Source organism: Sitophilus oryzae, unplaced genomic scaffold, assembly GCF_002938485.1.
Source record: "Sitophilus oryzae breed Bouriz unplaced genomic scaffold, Soryzae_2.0 scaffold_1521_pilon_pilon, whole genome shotgun sequence".
Lineage (NCBI taxonomy): Eukaryota > Metazoa > Arthropoda > Insecta > Coleoptera > Curculionidae > Sitophilus > Sitophilus oryzae.
This window is the reverse complement of record NW_022146194.1, coordinates 689,726-709,051: the sequence shown is the minus strand read 5'-3', so window position 1 is coordinate 709,051 and position 19,326 is coordinate 689,726. Positions and strand designations below refer to the sequence as shown.

Sequence of the window (19,326 nt, the reverse complement as noted above, 5' to 3'; positions counted from 1 at the left end):
TAAATTCAATAAAAAAATTTTATGAAAACTAAATAACTCAAAATTCTTTCTAAAATATTTTATATCTATCCGTGTTTACCAATATTTGTCTTAGCGCTTTGAAATTAAACAGAGAATTTAAAATTATTTAAAATAAAATATTCGATCCGACTACATGCTTATTAGCTCGATAGTACGTCAAATTTTTTATTAATCTATGGTCATACGTCAGATTTTTATTGACTTTTTTTTCTTTGGTGCAGTTAACCTCACTTAAATATGCCAAATATACAAATTTTTAATGGATTTTTGCGCTGAATTTAGAGCGAAATTATGGAATTTGCAGACTTGATCACGACTCCCAAGCTAGACGGAGTTATTCTGCACAGTCCTTTTCACGATCCCATCGACGGGACGTTGTGCATCACTGGACACCATTTGATACTTAGCACTAGAAAAGATAACGTTCAAGAGTTGTGGGTACGTAATTTTACTTAGGAAAGGCTTTGGAAAGCTTTAAACTATTTCTCTGAATAAAATCTGTAGCGTTATATCTATTTTTTAGTTGCTTATTCAAGCTATCGATTCGATAGAAAAGAAACCAACTTCAGGACCTGTACAGAACGGAGGAACCATCGTACTAAAATGTAAAGACTTCAGGCACTTACAATTAGACATAGCAAACACACAAGACTATCATAATGTGTACACTTCGATAGAAAGATTATCAAACCTACAAAAACCAGAATTATCTTATGCCTTTTTCTATAGACCGATGTACAATATATTAGAGGATGGATTTACATTATTTAGGCCTGAGACTGAATTTGCAAAGTTACTTGCTACAGATGAGTGGAGGATATCGCACATTAACAAGAATTACACAGTGTCTAAAACTTACAGTTCTGTGTTGATTGTTCCTAAATGTATCGACGATAATACTATAGTGACAGCGGCCAGTTTTCGTGAAGGTGGAAGGTTTCCTATTCTCAGTTACAGGCACGAAAATGGTAAGTTCAATTTAATATACAGGATTCAAGAAAAATAGTTTACCAAACTTCAATGTTCAATACTACAGGGTATCAAACACTGAAATAAAAAACTTATTATAGTTACTATAGATTCGTTATATTTATTTAGGTGCAGTTTTATTGAGATCCAGTCAACCACTGTTAAATAACAATAATAAAAGGTCCAGGGCTGATGAGAAAATTTTAAATGCAGTACTAGGACCGAATAAAAAGGGATACATCATTGATACGAGAAGTCCTAATTTAGTCAGTCACAGTAAAAGTAAAGGGGGTGGTACCGAACCCGACGGACACTATACACAGTGGAAGAAAATATTTAAGAATTTGGATAAACTGGTTAAATGTGATGGGTCGCTTTTAGATCATTTTAGTAGACTGATGGAAGGTATTTAGATATTTCTTTATTAATATATATTTAAATGACGAAGTTTTCAGTGCCCAATTAATGTCACAATTTTTCATACAGGGTGTTTACATTTAAAAAAAATTGTTTTTATAGCTTGTTACGATAAACAAATATCGACGGACAAATGGCTGTCCCGACTGGAGAATAGCCATTGGTTAACGCACGTTCAAAACCTTTTGAGTACCGCCTGTTTGGTGGCGCAATGTCTGGATAAAGATGGCGCTTCCGTGTTGGTTCACGGGTCTTCAGGTCTGGACGCAACTCTATTGGTGACATCTATAGCACAAGTGATCTTAAATCCCGATTGTAGAACAGTTAGAGGTAAGTTGTTTGTTAATTTTCTATAGAGAAATAAGTAAATATAGAGGTACTACAGCTCCTGTAAAAAACAACTATTAAGAAATGTGTACAGGATGTAGAAACAAAATATTTTATGGGTATATGTGGGAAGGCAATGTGCATAATTTAAAATTATTTTGAAATGTACAGGGTATGTCAGAACTAAGAAGCACACCAAAGTTATATTTTTTCTTATGGAACACCTGGTATTTTATTTCATATTTAGATCCTTGGACACAAAATAAAATAAACTTTACTGAAAAATTTGATTGCTTCGTTTAATGTATACAGGGGTATCAAAAATTGCTGGTCTATTTTAAATATCTGTTTTGCATAAGCAGATTCAAATACTCTTTCAAACTATATTAGGGTTTCCTATACCTGTCTAGCCCAGATTTTGAATAAAGAGCAATTTTTCAATAAAATGGCAACCAAGAGGGCTGATGTCATTATGGCAAGTTTCTAGTGACAGTTAGTAGCTATTTTCAAGATCGAAATTAGTTTATGGACTTTATTTAAATTTCTAGCAGTTTACTTTTATTTAATTTACCAACAATAGTTTAATAGATAATATTTATCAAATATGTATTTATCATTTTATCAAGAAGAATGAAGTAGTTCTTTGATTTATTTTTTTGATTGTCTATAAAAGAGCCAATTATGGCAAATTCATTTTCTTCACTTCCAACGACAGGTTTCTGCCTAATAGGTTTTTTTTATAAAACACACTACCAGCTCTGCGAAATAGGATAAGTAGTTTTTCAAAGGAACGCTTATCAGGAAGATTCCTATTTGGATATCTTTGAGCCCTTGAGGCCAAGAAGCAATTTTCCTCACAAAATAAATTACTAGTAACATATCCATTCGTTCCGCCAGCAGATACTGCTTTATTTTTCTTCATACTTATTAAACTATTGTAGGTAAATTTTAGTAAACTGTTATAAATCTAAATAATAATATCCATAATTAACTAATGTCGGTTTTGAAAATAGTTACTAACTGTCAGCCACCAGCCATCCTGATTGCCATTTTATTGAAAAATCGCTTTTTATTCAAAATCTGAGCTAGATAGGTATAGGAAATCCTAATATAATTTGAAAGAGCATTTGAATCTGCCACGATTTATTTTAAAAAATACAGGGTGTTATATTTGAAATAACGAAGTTTTTATGTGAAATAAATAGTTAAAATAGATCAGCAATTTTTGGTAATCTTGTATAAATAACAAAAGCAATAAAATTTGTCAGTAAAGCTTATTCCTCTATCTTTAAACTCAGCACAAAAAATTATTCTGAAAAGCAATATATAGGGTCTTAATAATCCACCCTCTTGTAGCATGCATATTTAAATATCTTTAAATATTTCAAAAACCAAAGATTTTAAACATATTTTATACCTTTTTTTGGGCCCAAGAATCCAAAAATGAAATAAAATACTGGCTGTTCCATAAGAAAAAATACAACTTTGTTATTGATCTTAGTTGTGAAACAACCCTGTATGTTTCAAAATAATTTTAAATTGTGCACATTGTCTCCCCACGTATACCCATAAAATATTTTGTTTCTACATCTTTCCATTTTCGTATAATCAACCGAAGGCGAATAAAGTGCGCCACCCTGTATATAAATTTTTTAGGGCTTCAGGCTTTAATAGAAAGGGAATGGCTTCAGGCAGGCCATCCGTTCCAAACGAGACATTCCAAATTTTGTTACTCCACTTCGAGAACGAAAAATCAACAGCCGACGTTTCTGTTGTTCCTGGACTGCATTCATCAGCTGCACAATCAGTTCGCCTCGAGTTTTGAGTTTACCACCCAGTTGCTGATAGTTATTTTCGAAAATTCCTATTACAGTAATTTCGGTAATTTTTTAAACCCATTCTTTATGAAGCTAGTTTTATTTAACGTTATTTTTTAGGTACGTTTGTAGGAAATTCGGAATTTGACAGACAAGAACTAAAGCTTTCCGAGGGTACTACTAGTTTTTGGTCGTACTTAAACAGGCCGGACGTTATAACGAACTTTCTAAATCCCATCTATGAACCGAACAAAGCGGCAATATGGCCTAGTATAGCACCTGTTAGTTTAGTACTGTGGAACGAATTGTACCTTAGGTAAGAAAAATATGTTTATCTAGTGATGAAAATTAAATTAAAAAAAACTGCGACTTTGACTGATTTTGATATTATTACAAATTTTGTTGCAAATATTATTCCTAATTTTAAATTGAAAACCGCGTTTCGCTAGCTACTGTAATTTTGGAGTTACGATTTTTTAAAATTTTTAACCCACTCCCATACCCCCTTACCAACCCCCACCCCCACCAAAAACTAATGGCCAAATTCTCGGGTGCCACAGTATTTTTGTGCCAAATTTGGTTAAAATCGGTTTAGCGGTTTTTGAGTTATCGTGTTACAGACAGACGGACAGACACCATGAAAATATTTTGTTTTAGGTCATTTATGACCCAAACTAGTTGAAGCCTGGCGCATCCGCCACGACATAAGGGGAAAAAAATACTTTTTATTTTTTTTTTAATTAAATGAAAAACAAAAAATCCGGCGACGACAGTTTTTAGAAGAGCCAATTAGCTATCTTTTAGTAAAAAAAAGCAACTTTCTAGAGCAAGTCGTTACTTCAGTAGAGACGACTCAGATAAACATTAGCATTTTATATATGTAGATAACTCATTTTGAGTGAAATTAAAAAAACTGTTTTTTTGCCGATCTTAAGAGCCTACCATACCTGTTGGTATGGTAGGCTCCAAAAGGGTAAAAAGGGGTTTATTTGAAATTAATTGTAATCGTTATTTTAATATACAGGGTGTTCCTTCAAATTTCTTAAAAATATTTATAATACCCATATAATACCTTCCGAATTATTATGAAAAGTTTTTTTTAGAAAATTTCACCATCCTGTATCTCAAGAGTTAAGATGTGTAAGGCATTCGTTCATATGATTTTTTTCTTCTTAAAATTGGTCCAAGAGTCGCCCCTTTAAAGCAAGTCATTAAGGAACACTCTGTATAAAGAATTGTTACTGAACAAAAAAATATAATACTCTAAAAATAGGAAATTTTGTCTAATAAATTGTAGTATAGCTACAAATTTAAAAAATTAAATTAGTCAAATTAATATACAGGGTTTTCATACAGTTTAAAAAATTGTTTACATTTTGAGAGCCGCCGGTTTACTCTGTGGAGTAGCTACGTTGCCGCGTTAACGCAAAAATATATTATTTAACTTAGTTATTTTATTTTTTGATGGTGATTCAGGTGGGTGATCGACCAAAAATACCAGAAAATCGCCATATTGAAAATAAATCATCTGATCCAAGGCGATAAGGATCTCAGAAGCACGGTTATAAGGATGAGGAGGCAGTTGTTGGACTTGCAGAAAGAACTGCAAAGTTTGTCTTTGGAAATTGAAGACGATGATCTCTCTGATCACATTTAACTTGTATAAGTAAATATGTATGTGTTACGCTTAGATCTGATTACCTGATTTTCTTTTATTTATGTATCAAAATTTTATCTTTATTATATATGATTTTTATGTATATAACTTAAAACAAACTAAAAAGTTACACGTGAATCATCAATTGTGTTATTTGTAATTTTTTTTTGTTAAATTATCGACATTTTAAAAATGTCGATATGTAGTTTCCATCTCTAATTTTCATAGTCATTCATCTACTTTCGAATAAAAATGACAAACAACTACAATAACTGTCATAATCTGTATATTCTTTCGCTGGACCAGACTATATTTTAATTATTTACTAGTGAGTTTAGTGTGCTCTCTAATTTTAGACAAATTTTTCTAAAAAGTAAAAAACGTTTTAAAAACATGACAAAATACCTTATTCATGAAATTAGTGTGGTACTTAAATATCGATAACTAGAAAAAATCGATATAAAAATGTTATCCCTAGTATACAGGGTTGTTCACCAAATACGACACAGAGTATTGTAACTAAACGATTAGATTTTAACGAATTGAAAGTTTTGGGTTCGTTGAAGGACTATTAGAGCTACAATTTAAAAATAATTTTACAAGATACAGAGTGTCCCAAAAGTAAAAAATATTATAATTATTGTATTCTTTTAAATGGAACACCCTGTATATTATTCTATTTTTAGATTCCACGATTGAAATAAATCGTTTAGCTACAATACTCCGTGTGGTATGTGGTGAACAACCCTGTATTATTAAAATAATCGAAAAATGATTATAAAGTCTGTCCAATGAGCTAGGATGACTTTGACAGGCGACAACCAAGAAAAATGACAGAAAATACAATTTGTCCGTAAATTAAAGTGATAAAATGACATCTGCCACTGTCATGGATCCTCTCATTGGACAGACTATACAAATGTCATAAACCTAGTCATTAGAGAAGACTTTTTGACGTTGATGACATACATGTATTTGTGACGTTTAAACCTTAATTTATTTTATTTAAACTTGTATACAAAATATATATTCTGAATATTTACAATTATTAAATGCAACTGTTTACATGCTGTTATTTAGTTCAGTATTATTATTTTTCTTTATCTTCACCATTGTCTCCAGTACTTACGCGTGTATTCCTATTATTATTATTATTATCTTTATACAATTTATTAAATACAAAACAATTTTGTAGCGAAACCACAATTTTATTTATAAGTCGATAACTTGGTAAACACATGTTGCAATGTTAAGTGTATTTTAACGAATATTTTGCATACGTTTATATATTTTTCGATACCAAAAAAAACCCAGTGTAATTTTGATAAATATATTTTTTTGCTCAAAAATACTTAATAAAATAAATACTTAAAGTAAACCTTTTAGTTTTATTTCTTTTCCTGTTCTTCAAGATCGTTCTCGGTTTCTTTGTTCTTGTTGGGATCGTCTGGTTTCATGGCAGGGAACAGTAATACTTCCTATATAAAAGAAAAGAAACTGCTCAAATATTCTGTTCTCAAAAATTGATTGTTCCTAATCTTAAGGGCTCTAACTCACTGACGACCAGGTCGCAACGACCTGGCCGTCGGCCGGCCGGATATATTGCGTTTATAGCTGCAGCTAGATGAACGACCAGTTTCAACAGAGTTGTCAGATCTAACGATTTTTTACGTTTTACCAATTAGAAAATATTGTTTCAGAAATGTTAAAATATCCCAGTTAACTAAAAAGCGAAGTTGCTATTCATGAGCTTATTAAATGTTCTAATATTAAATAATGCATTTAAAATATTCTTGAATTTTTCGTTAATAAATACTGGTGTGGTAAATGGAGTAAGTAAAATCTCCAACACCGACTATAAGAGAACGTCGTTATTTCCATGCTTTTCAAATCCGCGATGCCTGCTATTCCATCAGTCGTTTCATAACAGAATATTCTACATCCTACGTCTATGTAATTTAATATGTGTAGAGTGAGACATGTAACTCGTGAGATTTTCAGTATTATATCAATAAAGGACAAAAACAGTATTTTAAGGGACTAGATTTAAGTTTCCCTTTGATCCAGTCTGTATACTATTTCTTTGAATTTTCTGCACTTGTGCAAAAACTACACTAAAACACTCTTATAGAAAATAAAATATTGTGCGTTGAATTTGAGGGATTTCATCTGAAAAATTATTAATTTGGAAGAAAACTGGCAACAAGCGGACCAACGGACGGCCAGGACGTTAGTGTGCGCGGTATCATTTGATTTAATGGTTTTAGAGGTAGCTGCGGCCTGGCCGGTGCGACCTGGTCGGCAGTGTGTTCGAGCCCTAAAAGCACCTATAGTCTGTCCAATAAGCCAGGGAAGATTTCGACAGACTTTCAAAAAATTTCGGAAAATAAGATTTACCTGTGAATTAAAGTGACAAATATATCTGTCACTGTTAGGGATTCTCCCGCTGGACAGACTATAGTTAAAAGTTTTTTAAACAATATTTTCAAAATATTTAGTTACTTATTAAACTGTTACTGTCGTTGGACAGGTTATACAGGGTGGTCGGAACTGTATAAATTTTTTACATTTTCATTTTTTACGTAAAAAATCAAAGAAATGTATATTTTTTTCACTCTGTAGTTCTATACAAGTTACAGGTACGAACGAAAAGTTATCAACTTTTACTTTTCAAAACAGTTAAAGCACATGTATGTGACGCGTCCTACAAATAGGAGTCATATTGATATCAAAATTAAATTTCTCATGTCAAAAAACTCCCAGACATCAATTTTTATTCGAATATCGACGTTACTACAGAAATTATTTGAAATAAAAATGAAACTTCTGCACCCTCTATCTCCGAAACTAAGCATTTTCAGACATACATTTATTTGAACTTTTTTACTCATTTTTATCTGCAGAATATGCTACCGAAGTTTCAGTTCGGATCGACCTGTATATTAAGTTAGATTGGAAGAAAGTTAGCTGTGAAAAAAACAGGTATACAGGTGGTTCACAAAAAAGAAAAAAAAATGTTTCTGAAAGATTGCAGAGTTTAAAATTAGAGGTGTTTTTGAGAAGCCTTCATGATATTGCCATTAGAAACGTTTTTGAAGAAAAAAAAACGGTACCAATTTTTAAAGCAGTTTTTGTTCTACAAAATTAAGGTTATTGAATAGAAAACATAAGTAACTTTAAAAAACAACTGTTTTAAGTAGCCAAAAAACAAGAAAAAAAAATTAAAAACTCCACTTCTGGGATATGGTAAAGCTTGACCTGAAACGTTATTTATACACCTGGTCTAATGCCATTTGTTTGAATTACAAGCGCTATATGGATGATTTTTATGAGTATCAATACAAGCAAAGCAAGCTTAAAGCAGTTAAAGTCTGTTCGACGAATCAGGAAAGATTTCGACAGACTACATAAAAAATACAATTTGCCCGTGAATTAAAATGACAGATTATTTTTATATTCTTTTTTTTGCGAGTTTTACTCACTTTGATATTATTGTTGTCCGTTAAGAACATAGTGAGTCGGTCGACGCCCAAGCCCCACCCACCGGTGGGCGGTAGTCCGTACTCCAGTGCCGTGCAGTAGTTTTCATCCACCAGTTGAGCTTCGTCGTCTCCCGCAGCTTTGTCTGCCGCTTGCTGCTCGAACCTCTGCCTCTGCACCATCGGATCGTTCAGTTCCGTGTAGGCGTTACAAATCTCCTTTTTCATGACAAATAGTTCGAAACGTTCAGTCAGGCCTGGGATAGATCTAGAATATATATGAAAAAGAAAAAATGTTGAATACTAAGAATAAAAAAAATCTATAAAGTACTTAATTCATTTATAAAAAATGTTTGTGTAACAAAAAGACTATATCAGTGAAATCAAACTACAAAAATGAATATTTTAAACTGAAAGAGTGTTCAAGAAAACTTCATATCAGTTTATACCTACAGGATATATATTTTTGCCACTAACATAAACACTACATTTTTAAATAGAATACTGAGCTATATTCTATACCAATTAAATCTTAAACTTCTGTTAAACTTATTTCTTCTTTCTATTCTTTTTAATAATGTCTTTTTCAAATCTAAATTACACTAAAATACACTTTATTGCGTGGTATTCAGAGGGTGAATCAAATCTATATGTTTTTTACCACTATTTCATATCAAACACCCTGTATTTTGGGACACAAACGACCGCAGTTTTTTATCCCAGCCTATTGTCTACATAAATTATTTTATTATCCAAAGTCAATGTTTATTCATTAATTTTCTTATAATTATTTCAGCTGGGTCAATCAAATCAATCGTATTTGTATTTATTAAGTAAAAAAAAGGTGAAAGACAAATAAAAGGTACTTATTCTTCTTCAAATAGCGGAGAAAATGATTAAATTAGTTAAAAATATAGATTGCAATTTTATAAAAAAAATTGCAATAGCAATTTTAGGAGAAATCAACTGAACAAAAAAATATACATCATTCTATATAAAAAAATGCACTTTTAAAGTAAACATACAATTTTGATTCACAGTGAAAATATTTTTAAATATTTTTACCTGAAAATTTTACAGAAAAATCTTTGAAATACCTAAATTTTTAAGTTGATTATTAAAAAAAAACGTATTTTACCTGTGCCATTTTGCTAGTGGACTCATTACTTGAGGATGCTCCGTAATAAACGTCGGATTAATACATCGCTCTTCTATAAACTCTCCCACTAACTTATCCAACAGCCTGGCCGATGTCCTGGGCGCCGGACACTCCACATTGTGCTTGATACATAAATCGCTCAAAAACGCCGCCGCCTTATCGCTATTCAAGTCTTCGGCAGGGGGAAACTTTGTATCTAACTCCCTCTCCAGCGTAGGAATCATGGGAATCCTTTTAAAGGGAGGAGTAAAGTCTATTTCGTATTCGTCACCCTCCGGACCATCTGGATGGTATTTGATCTAGAAACAGACATTGTCACATAAAAAAATCTTATTATATGCTTAATCGTACCTTGTAAGTGCCATGAATACTGTACACCATACCCGACAACAGAGTCTCGGTAATAGTAATCACATCATTGTAATCCGCATACGCCATATAAAATTCACATGTCGTAAACTCAGGATTGTGAGTTAAATCAATACCTTCATTCCTAAACTGTTTTCCTATCTCATAAACCCGATCCATACCACCAACCACCAGCATTTTGTGGTACAATTCTGGCGCGATTCTCATAAATAAATCTAAATGAAGCTCGTTATGATGTGTAATAAATGGTTTAGCTGTTGCACCGCCCGCTATCATATTCATCATAGGCGTTTCCACCTCTAAAAATCCTAACCCATCGAAAAACTTTCTTATGTATGCTATAATTTTGGCTCGGATTTCGAAAATCTTCCTTACGTTATTGTTCAAGATTAAATCAAGATACCGCTGTCTGAAGCGGGTCTCCTTATCCTTAAGACCGTAATGTAAATGGGGTAACATATGCAGACAGGGAGAGAGTAACTTAATTCGGGTAGGAATAATAGAAAGTTCACCCTTTTTAGTCCTTGTTGGCATTCCTTCAACACCGATTATGTCGCCCCTTCTAATTTTATCAGTGTCTTCTAAAAATGCTGCTTCACTTTCGAAATATTTAGCCGTGGCCATCACCTGGAGTTTGGTGCCTTCACCGCGCAAATCGTAGAAGATTAGTTTAGCACCTGAGGCTCGAATCGCGTGAACACGACCGGCAACACTAAGTTTATCATTTTCTAAAATGTCGGCCTCTTTTAGCGTGGAGTATTTCTCGATAAATTCGGTCAAAGACGTTGAAACGTGGAACTTGTGAGGGTACGGATGCTGGTCACCTCCCATAGACTTTAAATTTGCTACAGCGGCTGTTCTTAACTTATAATATTCGTTCGGACTGATGTCTTCCAGGTCTTTTTTAACCGTTTCGGTCTTGACGGGTGGAGCAGCGGCTGCTTTTTCGGTTTTTTCCTTGGCCTTCTGTTCAGCCTTCAGTCTTCGCTTCAGCTCACTGAAAATAAAAGCGGGTATATTAAATTTAAGTGAGACGTGCTTCACCTACCGTTTAAACAAATTAGGACGGGCTAAAACGTTCGAAAGCAGTCGCTTTCTAAAAATATTCAGTCCTTGCATCATATTTACAGAACTTGGAATGGCTTTTGTATTTTAAAATGTCGTGTTAAAAAGAAGAAAACTTACTTTTTTGATAGTTTCTGACTATCGACGTCGCCCATTCTTTTAAAATATTATTATAATCAAAATAAAAGTGTAATTCGAAAAATTCCACCATCCGGCGAAAAACCACGTTGAGACCTTTTGACATTTTGAAACTGACAGCTGACGAAGACGGTAACATGACGTTAACAGCTGACAGATAAAACTAGGACTGGGCGAAATAAAAATATCAAGACGTATCGATACTAAGTCAAAGACATCATATATAAAATATATGACCGATATCGATTTCCATCTCAATGGCATTGGCAACACTGACTGCAATTAATTTTTTAGGTTATGCACACTTATTTGCATTTTTCATTTGCCGACTGTTTATATTGCACTCCAACCACGTGTATAACAATTTCTATTTAAACAATTGTTTTTAACGATGGCAAACGATCTAGAACAGAAAATAATCAAGCAAATAGAATACTACTTTGGTGATATAAACCTTCCAAGGGATAAGTTTTTACAGGAACAGATCAAAGAAGATGATGGCTGGGTACCTATAGAGGTAATGCTGAAATTCAATCGCCTCGCAAGCATTTCCAATGACGCTAAAGTGATAGCTGAAGCCGTGGAGAAGTCCGAAAATAAAATAGTCGTGCTAAATGAGGATAAAAGCAAAGTTAGACGAAATCCAGAGAAGCCACTGCCAGAAAATAACGAAGAATTTATCAAAACCCTTAGAGAAAGATCAGGTAAAAGCAAGTCTTTGGTAACCTGAGGACTTTGTAATAACTATCTTTTTTTGTAGCTTACGCGAAGGGATTTCCACTAGATGAAACTCTGGACAACATCATAGCCTTTTTGGAACCATATGGCCCACTCGAATCAGTCATTCGTCGAACACAAAAAGAGCATCAGTTCAAGGGCTCCTGCTTCATAGTTTTCAAGGAATTAGAAGCTTGCAAAAAGTTTGTTGAACTCGAAAGCCTTAAATACAAAGAGACCGAATTAATAAGGAAAATGCAGAACGTTTACTATGAAGAAAAGAAAAAAATCATCCAGGAGAAAAAGAAAGAGCAAAGTGACCGAAAGGAAGCAATTGTAAAAGAACAGGCAACAAAATTAGAATTCCCATTAGGTGCCACAGCCCATTTTGCTAGTCTCACCGAGAATATGCAACTATCCAGAGAAGAAATAAAAGCTAAGGTAAAAGAAGTCAATGAAGATATAGAAGTGGTATATATTGACTTCCAAAAAGGAGACCAGGAAGGTTTTATTCGGTTTGCCAAAGAGAACAACGCCGCTGACTTTGTTAAGGGGCTGGGTGAAAATGGCGAACTTGAAATCGGTGACGAGGTCAAGCTGAAATTGCGGGTGTTGGAGGGCGAAGAGGAGGAAAAACATTTGAAGAAAACGTCGGAAGAGATTGTTAAGAGGCGACAGCATATGAAACAGAACAAGGGCGGCCAGAAAAGAAAAGGAAACTATAAGCATGGCGGTCGGAATTCTAAATCTGTTAAAAAAGAGTAGATTATTTGGTACATACAAGTGAATATACATATGTAAGTTTGATTACTTTTTAATGTTATGACTGTTATAATAATGTTATTTAAAATGTACATTTTAATCTAATAACAATATTTAACCCTTTATTGTATTTTTAATAAAAGTTTTAGGAGAATTTATTGTTGGTTTTATTAATAATAATAATAAAAAATGCTTTATTGTCATAAGATCAAAGTATTCAAAATCATTTATTGATGTTGCCATACAATAGTATTTACACAGGTCACATTACACAGGATAATAAAAAAAGAGTATATAAGTATTCACAAAATACTGGATGAGGTTCTAGGAATCTTGTCTTGCGGTGTATCCTTTAAATAAATAAATAAATGCCTTTATTGTCAAAAATTTTTTCAATTTGTAGACAAAGGTAAACTAACAAACAAAGTAAAAAAAAAACAAGGTACACAAACAAACAAACAAAAGATAATACAAAACATACAAATAATATTGAAAATTATGAAATATTGACTCCTTTGTCGGAGGACTATACAATTGTAGATTGTAGGAGCTTCATATTTTTTAAACACTAGATACACAGTCTCCAAAATAAAAATACAGGACAAGGTAAGTACTTTCTATTTCTTAAATAAGTCTCTGCAAGTTTGACGCGACCCTACACAACAAATATATCTTAAGGCTCTTTACTGCAAATTAAACACTGATAGAAAGAGATATTTCCATTATTATTACCTTACCATAATAAAAACTGTTTCACTGCAGACCTGTTTGATAAAAATATTGATTAATTCTCTCTGAAAACAACTCAGAACATCTTCTGAACATTTGGACATACTACGGGTCGTTTAACGGTCAATATCACGATGATTCAAATCACTTTTAATACCTTGTACTGTGTATATTATCGTTCTGGATATATCTAAAACATTTAAAGCCAAATTCAGTACCAAAATATAACAATTTCACATTATTTTTCACTTTTCTTTAAACACTCCGTTTAAAATAGGACTGTCAAAATAATGCATTGACCGCAAATTGACCGTTATTTTCCAATAATCGGTAAAACCAGGGTAAAACGCTATTAAAATTTATTTTAAAATTAATTTTCATACAGAGAATGTTATACGGTATTGCTACGAAATCATTTTTTTTTTAATGCTATGATATACCTATATATATACTATATATAATTAATTGGTAGGTATTTTTAAAGAAAAAAATATAATTTTTAAATTTACAACTACCAGGCAACCAGTAAAACACTTTTGATTTTATCATTGCCTTAATATCTCACCGCTCAATCCCGACATAAAATAAGTACTTATATAAAAAACAAAAGAAAATCATTTGGGATTCGCAGACGCGGCGTGCGATGTAAACTCTTCCTAACTTTCTGGCGCTTGAGGAATTCGACGTTATGGGAACCAGGGGAACTCGCAGGGGGAACTGGCCAGTCCATAATTTAACTTGTGTCTAGCCCTAGCAGGCAACTGTTAAGCCCGACCAATCACGTTAGAGTTTTTGACAAACTCGAATGAATTAAAGGTGCGTATTCATTATCCGCACGAACGAACGAACGAACGAATGTTCGCTAGTGGTATGGACGGGGACCGCACGATAGGACCGCACGAGAAGACCGGAGGCATTTGTTGGCGAACGCCTTTGATGTACCGACTCGAAACGGATGGTCGAGCGAACGAACGAACGAACGGCCGCATGCGTTCAGTCCCCGTCCAAATATACCGCACTTTCATTCGTTCGTTCGTTCGTTCGTTCGTTCGTTCGTTCGGATAATGAATACGCACCTTAACACACTCCAAATAACCACGCTAACCAACCTGATTGGTCAAGCTTAATAGTTGACTGCTAGGACTAGACACTTCTATAATCTAGCCCTCTTGAGTTGTTGTTAGGAATTGTTTGCAGTCGTACGATGTCTGCACAGGATATCTGTCAAGGTAGTCTAAATGATGACGAGGCGCCGGTCAATTCTACCACGAAATTCCGCATTCTCAGGTACCATCGTTTACAGATGGGGTTGTTAAGATTCGTCTAGTCGGAGAGGCGACGCTTGCGATTCACCCTGTAAATGCTTGGAGTTATAAACCACAATAAACCACAAAACACATACACAAGTTATAAACTTTGGGAATGTTTTTTGTTACTTTTTTCAATAATTTTAATTTTTAAATAGATACACAGGGCGATTCAAATATGTTTAATACCAAAATTGTATTTTTACCTGTTTTTGGCTTTTTCGAATTCCCAGAGAATTTTAACGGTTTTAACAGAGTGTTTTAATCTGTAGCTTTACAATAATAAAATCACAAATAAAATTTTAACCTTACTTTTTTAGAAGATATAGGAATATTCAAAAATAAAAAATATTGTATTATGGCCCCAAAAAAGGGAAATGCAAAGGCAGGTTCAAAACCAGGAAAAAGTTCAGAGTCTGAAGAAAAGGGCAAGTGATTATTTTAAGCTTACAAGACCATTTGAAGAGTTTTATCGATTTGTTTATTATAGGAAAGGAAAAGAAAGGCGGTACGGCTGTAAAAGTCCGACATATTCTCTGCGAAAAACAAGGTAAATGCCTCGAAGCCCTAGAAAAACTTAAGGCGGGACAGAAATTTCCTGAGGTAGCTGCAGCTTATAGCGAGGACAAGGCTAGGTCAGGGGGTGACTTGGGTTGGATGACCAGAGGCTCGATGGTGGGCCCCTTTCAAGAAGCTGCATTTGCTTTGCCTATTTCCTCCGTCAATAATCCTATTTACACGGACCCTCCTGTTAAAACTAAGTTCGGTTACCATATTATTATGGTTGAAGGAAAGAAGTAATGAATGTTTGTATTAAGGTATTTTATTTGTTAAAAGGCTGAGTGTATGATTTTTTATTGTAAATATATAAATTTGATTACTTATTTACTTGGGAGTTTTATTTAAACCATAGTTTATAATCATCTGATGATGATGCTAACATGGTTAGCGAAACGCGCGTCCAGTGTAAAAGTAAAAGTGTTTTGGTGTATTGTGGTGATTTAGTGTTTTTATTTTGCTTTTGTTAAACCATACCAATAATTGAAGAAGCATAACACTCTAAGCATAAAAACTTATAACTTTCCAGTTATCAAGCTGTATAAATGATTTACCTATTTAGTTTAACTACCTATTTATCTGATAAATGAAACATATAGAGGGTGTCCCAATATTCCGTGGACTTAGAACTACTTCGTATTTTTGGAATCAAGTTCATTAGACACAATTTACCTCTATAAACTACTTAGCAAAACATATAGTCACCCAAAATTTCAATCAAATCCGAATAACGATTCTTAAAATGTCTTAAAAATGTGTTTACATATATATATATTTGGTATAGATATATTGATTTATCGATTTATGAATTTAAATTAAATTTGTTTTTTCCTATGTTTCTTCAAGCCAACTGAAATAAGAATTGGAAATTAATTTTCTTTTCGGTAATTTTATCAAGACGATGAAAAATATAACGTAACTGTTCGTATCAAACTTTTAACTTTGCTATCTTCAGTTTTGGGATGGATGTAAGTCAGAGTAAGTCTATAAATGAAATACATTTATTTATTTATGATTTATTGATTTATCGTTTCAGTTCTTATTTTAGTTGGCTTGATTTATCAATTTATCGATTCAAATTAAATTTGTTTTTCCTCTAACTTAAATTAAATTTGTCAGACAGTTACTTAAAACTAACTATCAGATCTTCCTTAAAACAGAGAAAATCCCTTTTGTTGCTTTTTTTAAATGAGAAATTCTGCCTGAGCGCTTAAATTAAAATTTGCAAACTGACCTAGGAGACGTCATATTTTTCATCGTCTTGATAAAATACCGAGAAAAAAATTTATTTCCAGTCAATCAATTTTAGTTGGCTTGAAGAAACATTAAGGAAAAACAAATTTAATTTAAATCCATAAATCAATAAATCGATAAATCAATAAATTAAAAAATCAATAAATCGATTAATCAATACATCGATAAATCTATAAATCAATAAATCGATAAATTGATAAATCTTAAAACTATCAGATCTTCCTTAAAACAGAGAAAAGCCCTTTCGTTGCTTTTTTAAATGAGAAATTCAGCCCGAGCGCTTAAATTATAATTTGAAAACTGACCTAGGTTTGGTTGCGGTAAACTGATAAATCGATAAATCCATAAATCGAGAAATCTATAAATTGATAAATCAATAAATCGGTAAATGGATAAATCAATAAATAAAAATATTTGAATAAATAAAAACATCGATAAATCGATTATTCGATAATATGTATGATTATGATAATGGTACAAACAGTTAAATAAAAACACTAAATCACCACAATACACCAAAACACTTTTACTTTTACACTGGACGCGCGTTTCGCTAACCATGTTATCATCATCAGCAGATGATTATAAACTAAAGTACAATCTACAAGTTGAGCGTTTATATACTCTCTCAGTTGGCACCGAGTGGGCGTGGCAAAATCTAGCCAACCAAGTCGGAGCCCACTGAGCGTAACAGTTAGATTTCCGCCACTAGAGTAGTAGGAACAAAGAACTTGAAGGAATTGGACCGTTGACTCTGTTCATACTATCTTTACATTTATTAATTCTGATGCTTTCATATGCATCTTAATTGCCTGTAATTTGAGACTTGTTTAATTAATTTTAAATTATTAAGATCTATACAGTGTTCTTTATAAACATTATGTTCGGCAAAGCAAGATTTATCCGGTCTACTATATCTTATCTGAGCTAGATGTTCTTTAAATCTAGTTAATATTGATCTTCTAGTTTGCCCAACATATTTCTGATTACAATCTTTACAAAAAATTTCATAAATACCCGACCTTTCCAGTTTGTTTTATCTTTTGGATTACCTAATAATTGTTGTAATTTATTATTAGCACTATACACAAGTTTATATTTGACATTCTTAAAAATTCCTTTTAGACCACGGGATAACTCTCTATCAAACGGTATCGAAAAATACTTAGACGTATCTTTCTCCACTTCAAAAGTCGAATTTTCAGAAATCTTTAACCTATACCTACGTTTTTTAATTAATTTATCAACTAGTGAAGGAGAATATCCATTACACTCAGCTACATTCCTAATGTAATCTCTTTCTGTTTCATATCTTTCGTTGGAAAGTGGAAAACTAAGTAATCTATGAACTAAGAAATTTAAACTAGCCATTTTATGTTCAACACTATGATGTGATTCATTAGGAATATATCTGCGTGTGGTCGTATTTTTCCTATAGATATCAAATTCCAGGCAATTATTAGTATTTCTAATAACTAATACATCTGTCGTTGTTCTCAATTTCATGCGTAAATTTAATGGAAGGAAAACGATTATTTAACTTAGAAATAAAATTATCTATGGTGTCTGAATGTGTGTCAAAAACAGCAAAAATATCATCCACATACCTAAACCAAACTCTTGGAAAATACTCAAACTGATTCTTAGCCTCCACTTCAAACCTGCTCATGAATAAATTAGCCAAAAATGGAGACAATGGATTACCCATTGCTGTACCTTCCCGCTGTTCAAAAAAGTTGTTATTAAATTGAAAACAATTTTGTTTCATACATAACGATGTAAGCTCAATATATTCAGTCACAGTTTTGTTGTCGAGACCATTTGCGTTCAGTAATTCCTTCAAGTAGCCTAAAGTATGTGGAATTGGAACACTTGGGAACAACGAAGATACATCAAAGGAGACCAAAATTTCACCTTCATGCAATGTTATATCTTTAATTTTGTTAATGAATTCAATATTATTTTTAACTGAGAAAGAAGGTTCATGATCAGGTAAATTTTCGAACTCCCTTGATAACCATTTTGCCAAATTATAAGTCGGAGAACCTACAGCCGAAACAATTGGGCGCATAGACTTGTCCTAGTCTCTAGTGGCGGAAATCTAACTGTTACGCTCAGTGGGCTCCGACTCGGTTGGCTCGATTTTGCCACGCCCACTCGGTGCCAACTGAGCGAGTATATAAACGCTCAACTTGAAGATTGTACTTTAGTTTATAATCATCTGCTGATGATGCTAACATGGTTAGCGAAACGCGCGTCCAGTGTAAAAGTAAAAGTGTTTTAGTGTATTGTGGTGATTTAGTGTTTTTATTTTGCTGTGTAACACCAAAGGTTCCAACCCTCAACTACAAACAGTTATTTAAAACTATCAGGGCTTCTTTGAATCAGAGAAAAGCCCTTTCGTTGCTTTTTTTAAATGAGAAATTCTGCCTGAGCGCTTAAATTAAAATTTGAAAACTGACCTTGGAGACGTCACACCAGAGGGGACCCCTCTTGCGCTCTGGCTAGGTCTAAGGAGCATCTCAATGTCTTGTCCCTGGCTGTAGTGTCGTGGAACCAAGTGTCGGTGCACCAAGTGCAC

General features: G+C 33.1%; 4 protein-coding genes and 1 long non-coding RNA gene across 8 annotated transcripts; 3 read left to right on the top strand and 2 right to left on the bottom strand.

Annotated features, from left to right (window-relative positions):
• Positions 1-220: 220 nt before the first annotated feature.
• On the top strand, positions 221-5,753 carry LOC115878676 (myotubularin-related protein 9). Its single transcript, XM_030895239.1, has 7 exons — positions 221-459; positions 545-989; positions 1,120-1,395; positions 1,510-1,737; positions 3,391-3,615; positions 3,672-3,867; positions 5,028-5,753. Exons 1-7 carry the CDS (start codon positions 313-315, stop codon positions 5,206-5,208), a joined length of 1,698 nt encoding a protein of 565 aa, XP_030751099.1. The 5' UTR covers positions 221-312; the 3' UTR covers positions 5,209-5,753.
• A 771-nt stretch (positions 5,754-6,524) lies between these two features.
• Positions 6,525-11,542, bottom strand: LOC115878675 (lysine--tRNA ligase). Of its 2 annotated transcripts, none has more exons than XM_030895238.1 (5): positions 11,401-11,542; positions 10,198-11,212; positions 9,826-10,145; positions 8,691-8,955; positions 6,525-6,686 (listed from the first exon to the last, which is right to left on the bottom strand). In XM_030895238.1, the coding sequence occupies exons 1-5, from the start codon at positions 11,433-11,435 to the stop codon at positions 6,597-6,599; spliced, it is 1,725 nt and encodes a 574-aa protein (XP_030751098.1). In that variant the 5' UTR covers positions 11,436-11,542; the 3' UTR covers positions 6,525-6,596. The 2 variants fall into 2 exon arrangements, with proteins under 2 accessions (XP_030751098.1, XP_030751097.1); XM_030895237.1 differs by lacking the exon at positions 11,401-11,542 and adding an exon at positions 11,264-11,394.
• A 154-nt stretch (positions 11,543-11,696) lies between these two features.
• LOC115878678 (la protein homolog) lies at positions 11,697-13,053 on the top strand. The gene is made up of 2 exons (XM_030895240.1): positions 11,697-12,122; positions 12,179-13,053. The coding sequence occupies exons 1-2, from the start codon at positions 11,810-11,812 to the stop codon at positions 12,898-12,900; spliced, it is 1,035 nt and encodes a 344-aa protein (XP_030751100.1). The 5' UTR covers positions 11,697-11,809; the 3' UTR covers positions 12,901-13,053.
• Positions 13,054-13,487: 434 nt separating this feature from the next.
• Positions 13,488-15,205, bottom strand: LOC115878674. 2 transcript variants are annotated; one of them, XR_004049584.1, is made up of 3 exons: positions 15,140-15,205; positions 13,635-13,816; positions 13,488-13,583 (listed from the first exon to the last, which is right to left on the bottom strand). It is a non-coding gene; the product is annotated as an uncharacterized LOC115878674 (long non-coding RNA). The 2 variants fall into 2 exon arrangements; XR_004049583.1 differs by lacking the exon at positions 15,140-15,205 and adding an exon at positions 13,876-13,931.
• LOC115878673 (peptidyl-prolyl cis-trans isomerase NIMA-interacting 4) lies at positions 14,766-15,821 on the top strand. 2 transcript variants are annotated; one of them, XM_030895236.1, is made up of 3 exons: positions 14,766-14,855; positions 15,254-15,361; positions 15,424-15,821. In XM_030895236.1, exons 1-3 carry the CDS (start codon positions 14,831-14,833, stop codon positions 15,732-15,734), a joined length of 444 nt encoding a protein of 147 aa, XP_030751096.1. In that variant the 5' UTR covers positions 14,766-14,830; the 3' UTR covers positions 15,735-15,821. The 2 variants fall into 2 exon arrangements, with proteins under 2 accessions (XP_030751096.1, XP_030751095.1); XM_030895235.1 differs by having other exon boundaries at positions 14,850-14,913.
• Positions 15,822-19,326: the final 3,505 nt, after the last annotated feature.

Bases quoted from the DNA above. Each gene is read 5' to 3' on its own strand.
- LOC115878676 (XM_030895239.1), top strand. From the start codon at position 313: ATGGAATTTGCAGACTTGATCACGACTCCCAAGCTAGACGGAGTTATT. The intron at 460-544 runs GTACGTAATTTT...TCTATTTTTTAG, and splicing joins ATAACGTTCAAGAGTTGTGG to TTGCTTATTCAAGCTATCGA. The intron at 1,738-3,390 runs GTAAGTTGTTTG...TAAATTTTTTAG, and splicing joins CGATTGTAGAACAGTTAGAG to GGCTTCAGGCTTTAATAGAA.
- LOC115878675 (XM_030895237.1), bottom strand. From the start codon at position 11,337: ATGATGCAAGGACTGAATATTTTTAGAAAGCGACTGCTTTCGAACGTT. The intron at 10,146-10,197 runs GTACGATTAAGC...GTCTGTTTCTAG, and splicing joins GTATTCATGGCACTTACAAG to ATCAAATACCATCCAGATGG. The intron at 8,956-9,825 runs GTAAAATACGTT...TATATATTCTAG, and splicing joins CCACTAGCAAAATGGCACAG to ATCTATCCCAGGCCTGACTG.
- LOC115878678 (XM_030895240.1), top strand. From the start codon at position 11,810: ATGGCAAACGATCTAGAACAGAAAATAATCAAGCAAATAGAATACTAC. The intron at 12,123-12,178 runs GTAAAAGCAAGT...CTTTTTTTGTAG, and splicing joins AACCCTTAGAGAAAGATCAG to CTTACGCGAAGGGATTTCCA.
- LOC115878673 (XM_030895235.1), top strand. From the start codon at position 14,865: ATGATGACGAGGCGCCGGTCAATTCTACCACGAAATTCCGCATTCTCA. The intron at 14,914-15,253 runs GTACCATCGTTT...TTACTTTTTTAG, and splicing joins ACGAAATTCCGCATTCTCAG to AAGATATAGGAATATTCAAA. The intron at 15,362-15,423 runs GCAAGTGATTAT...TGTTTATTATAG, and splicing joins TTCAGAGTCTGAAGAAAAGG to GAAAGGAAAAGAAAGGCGGT.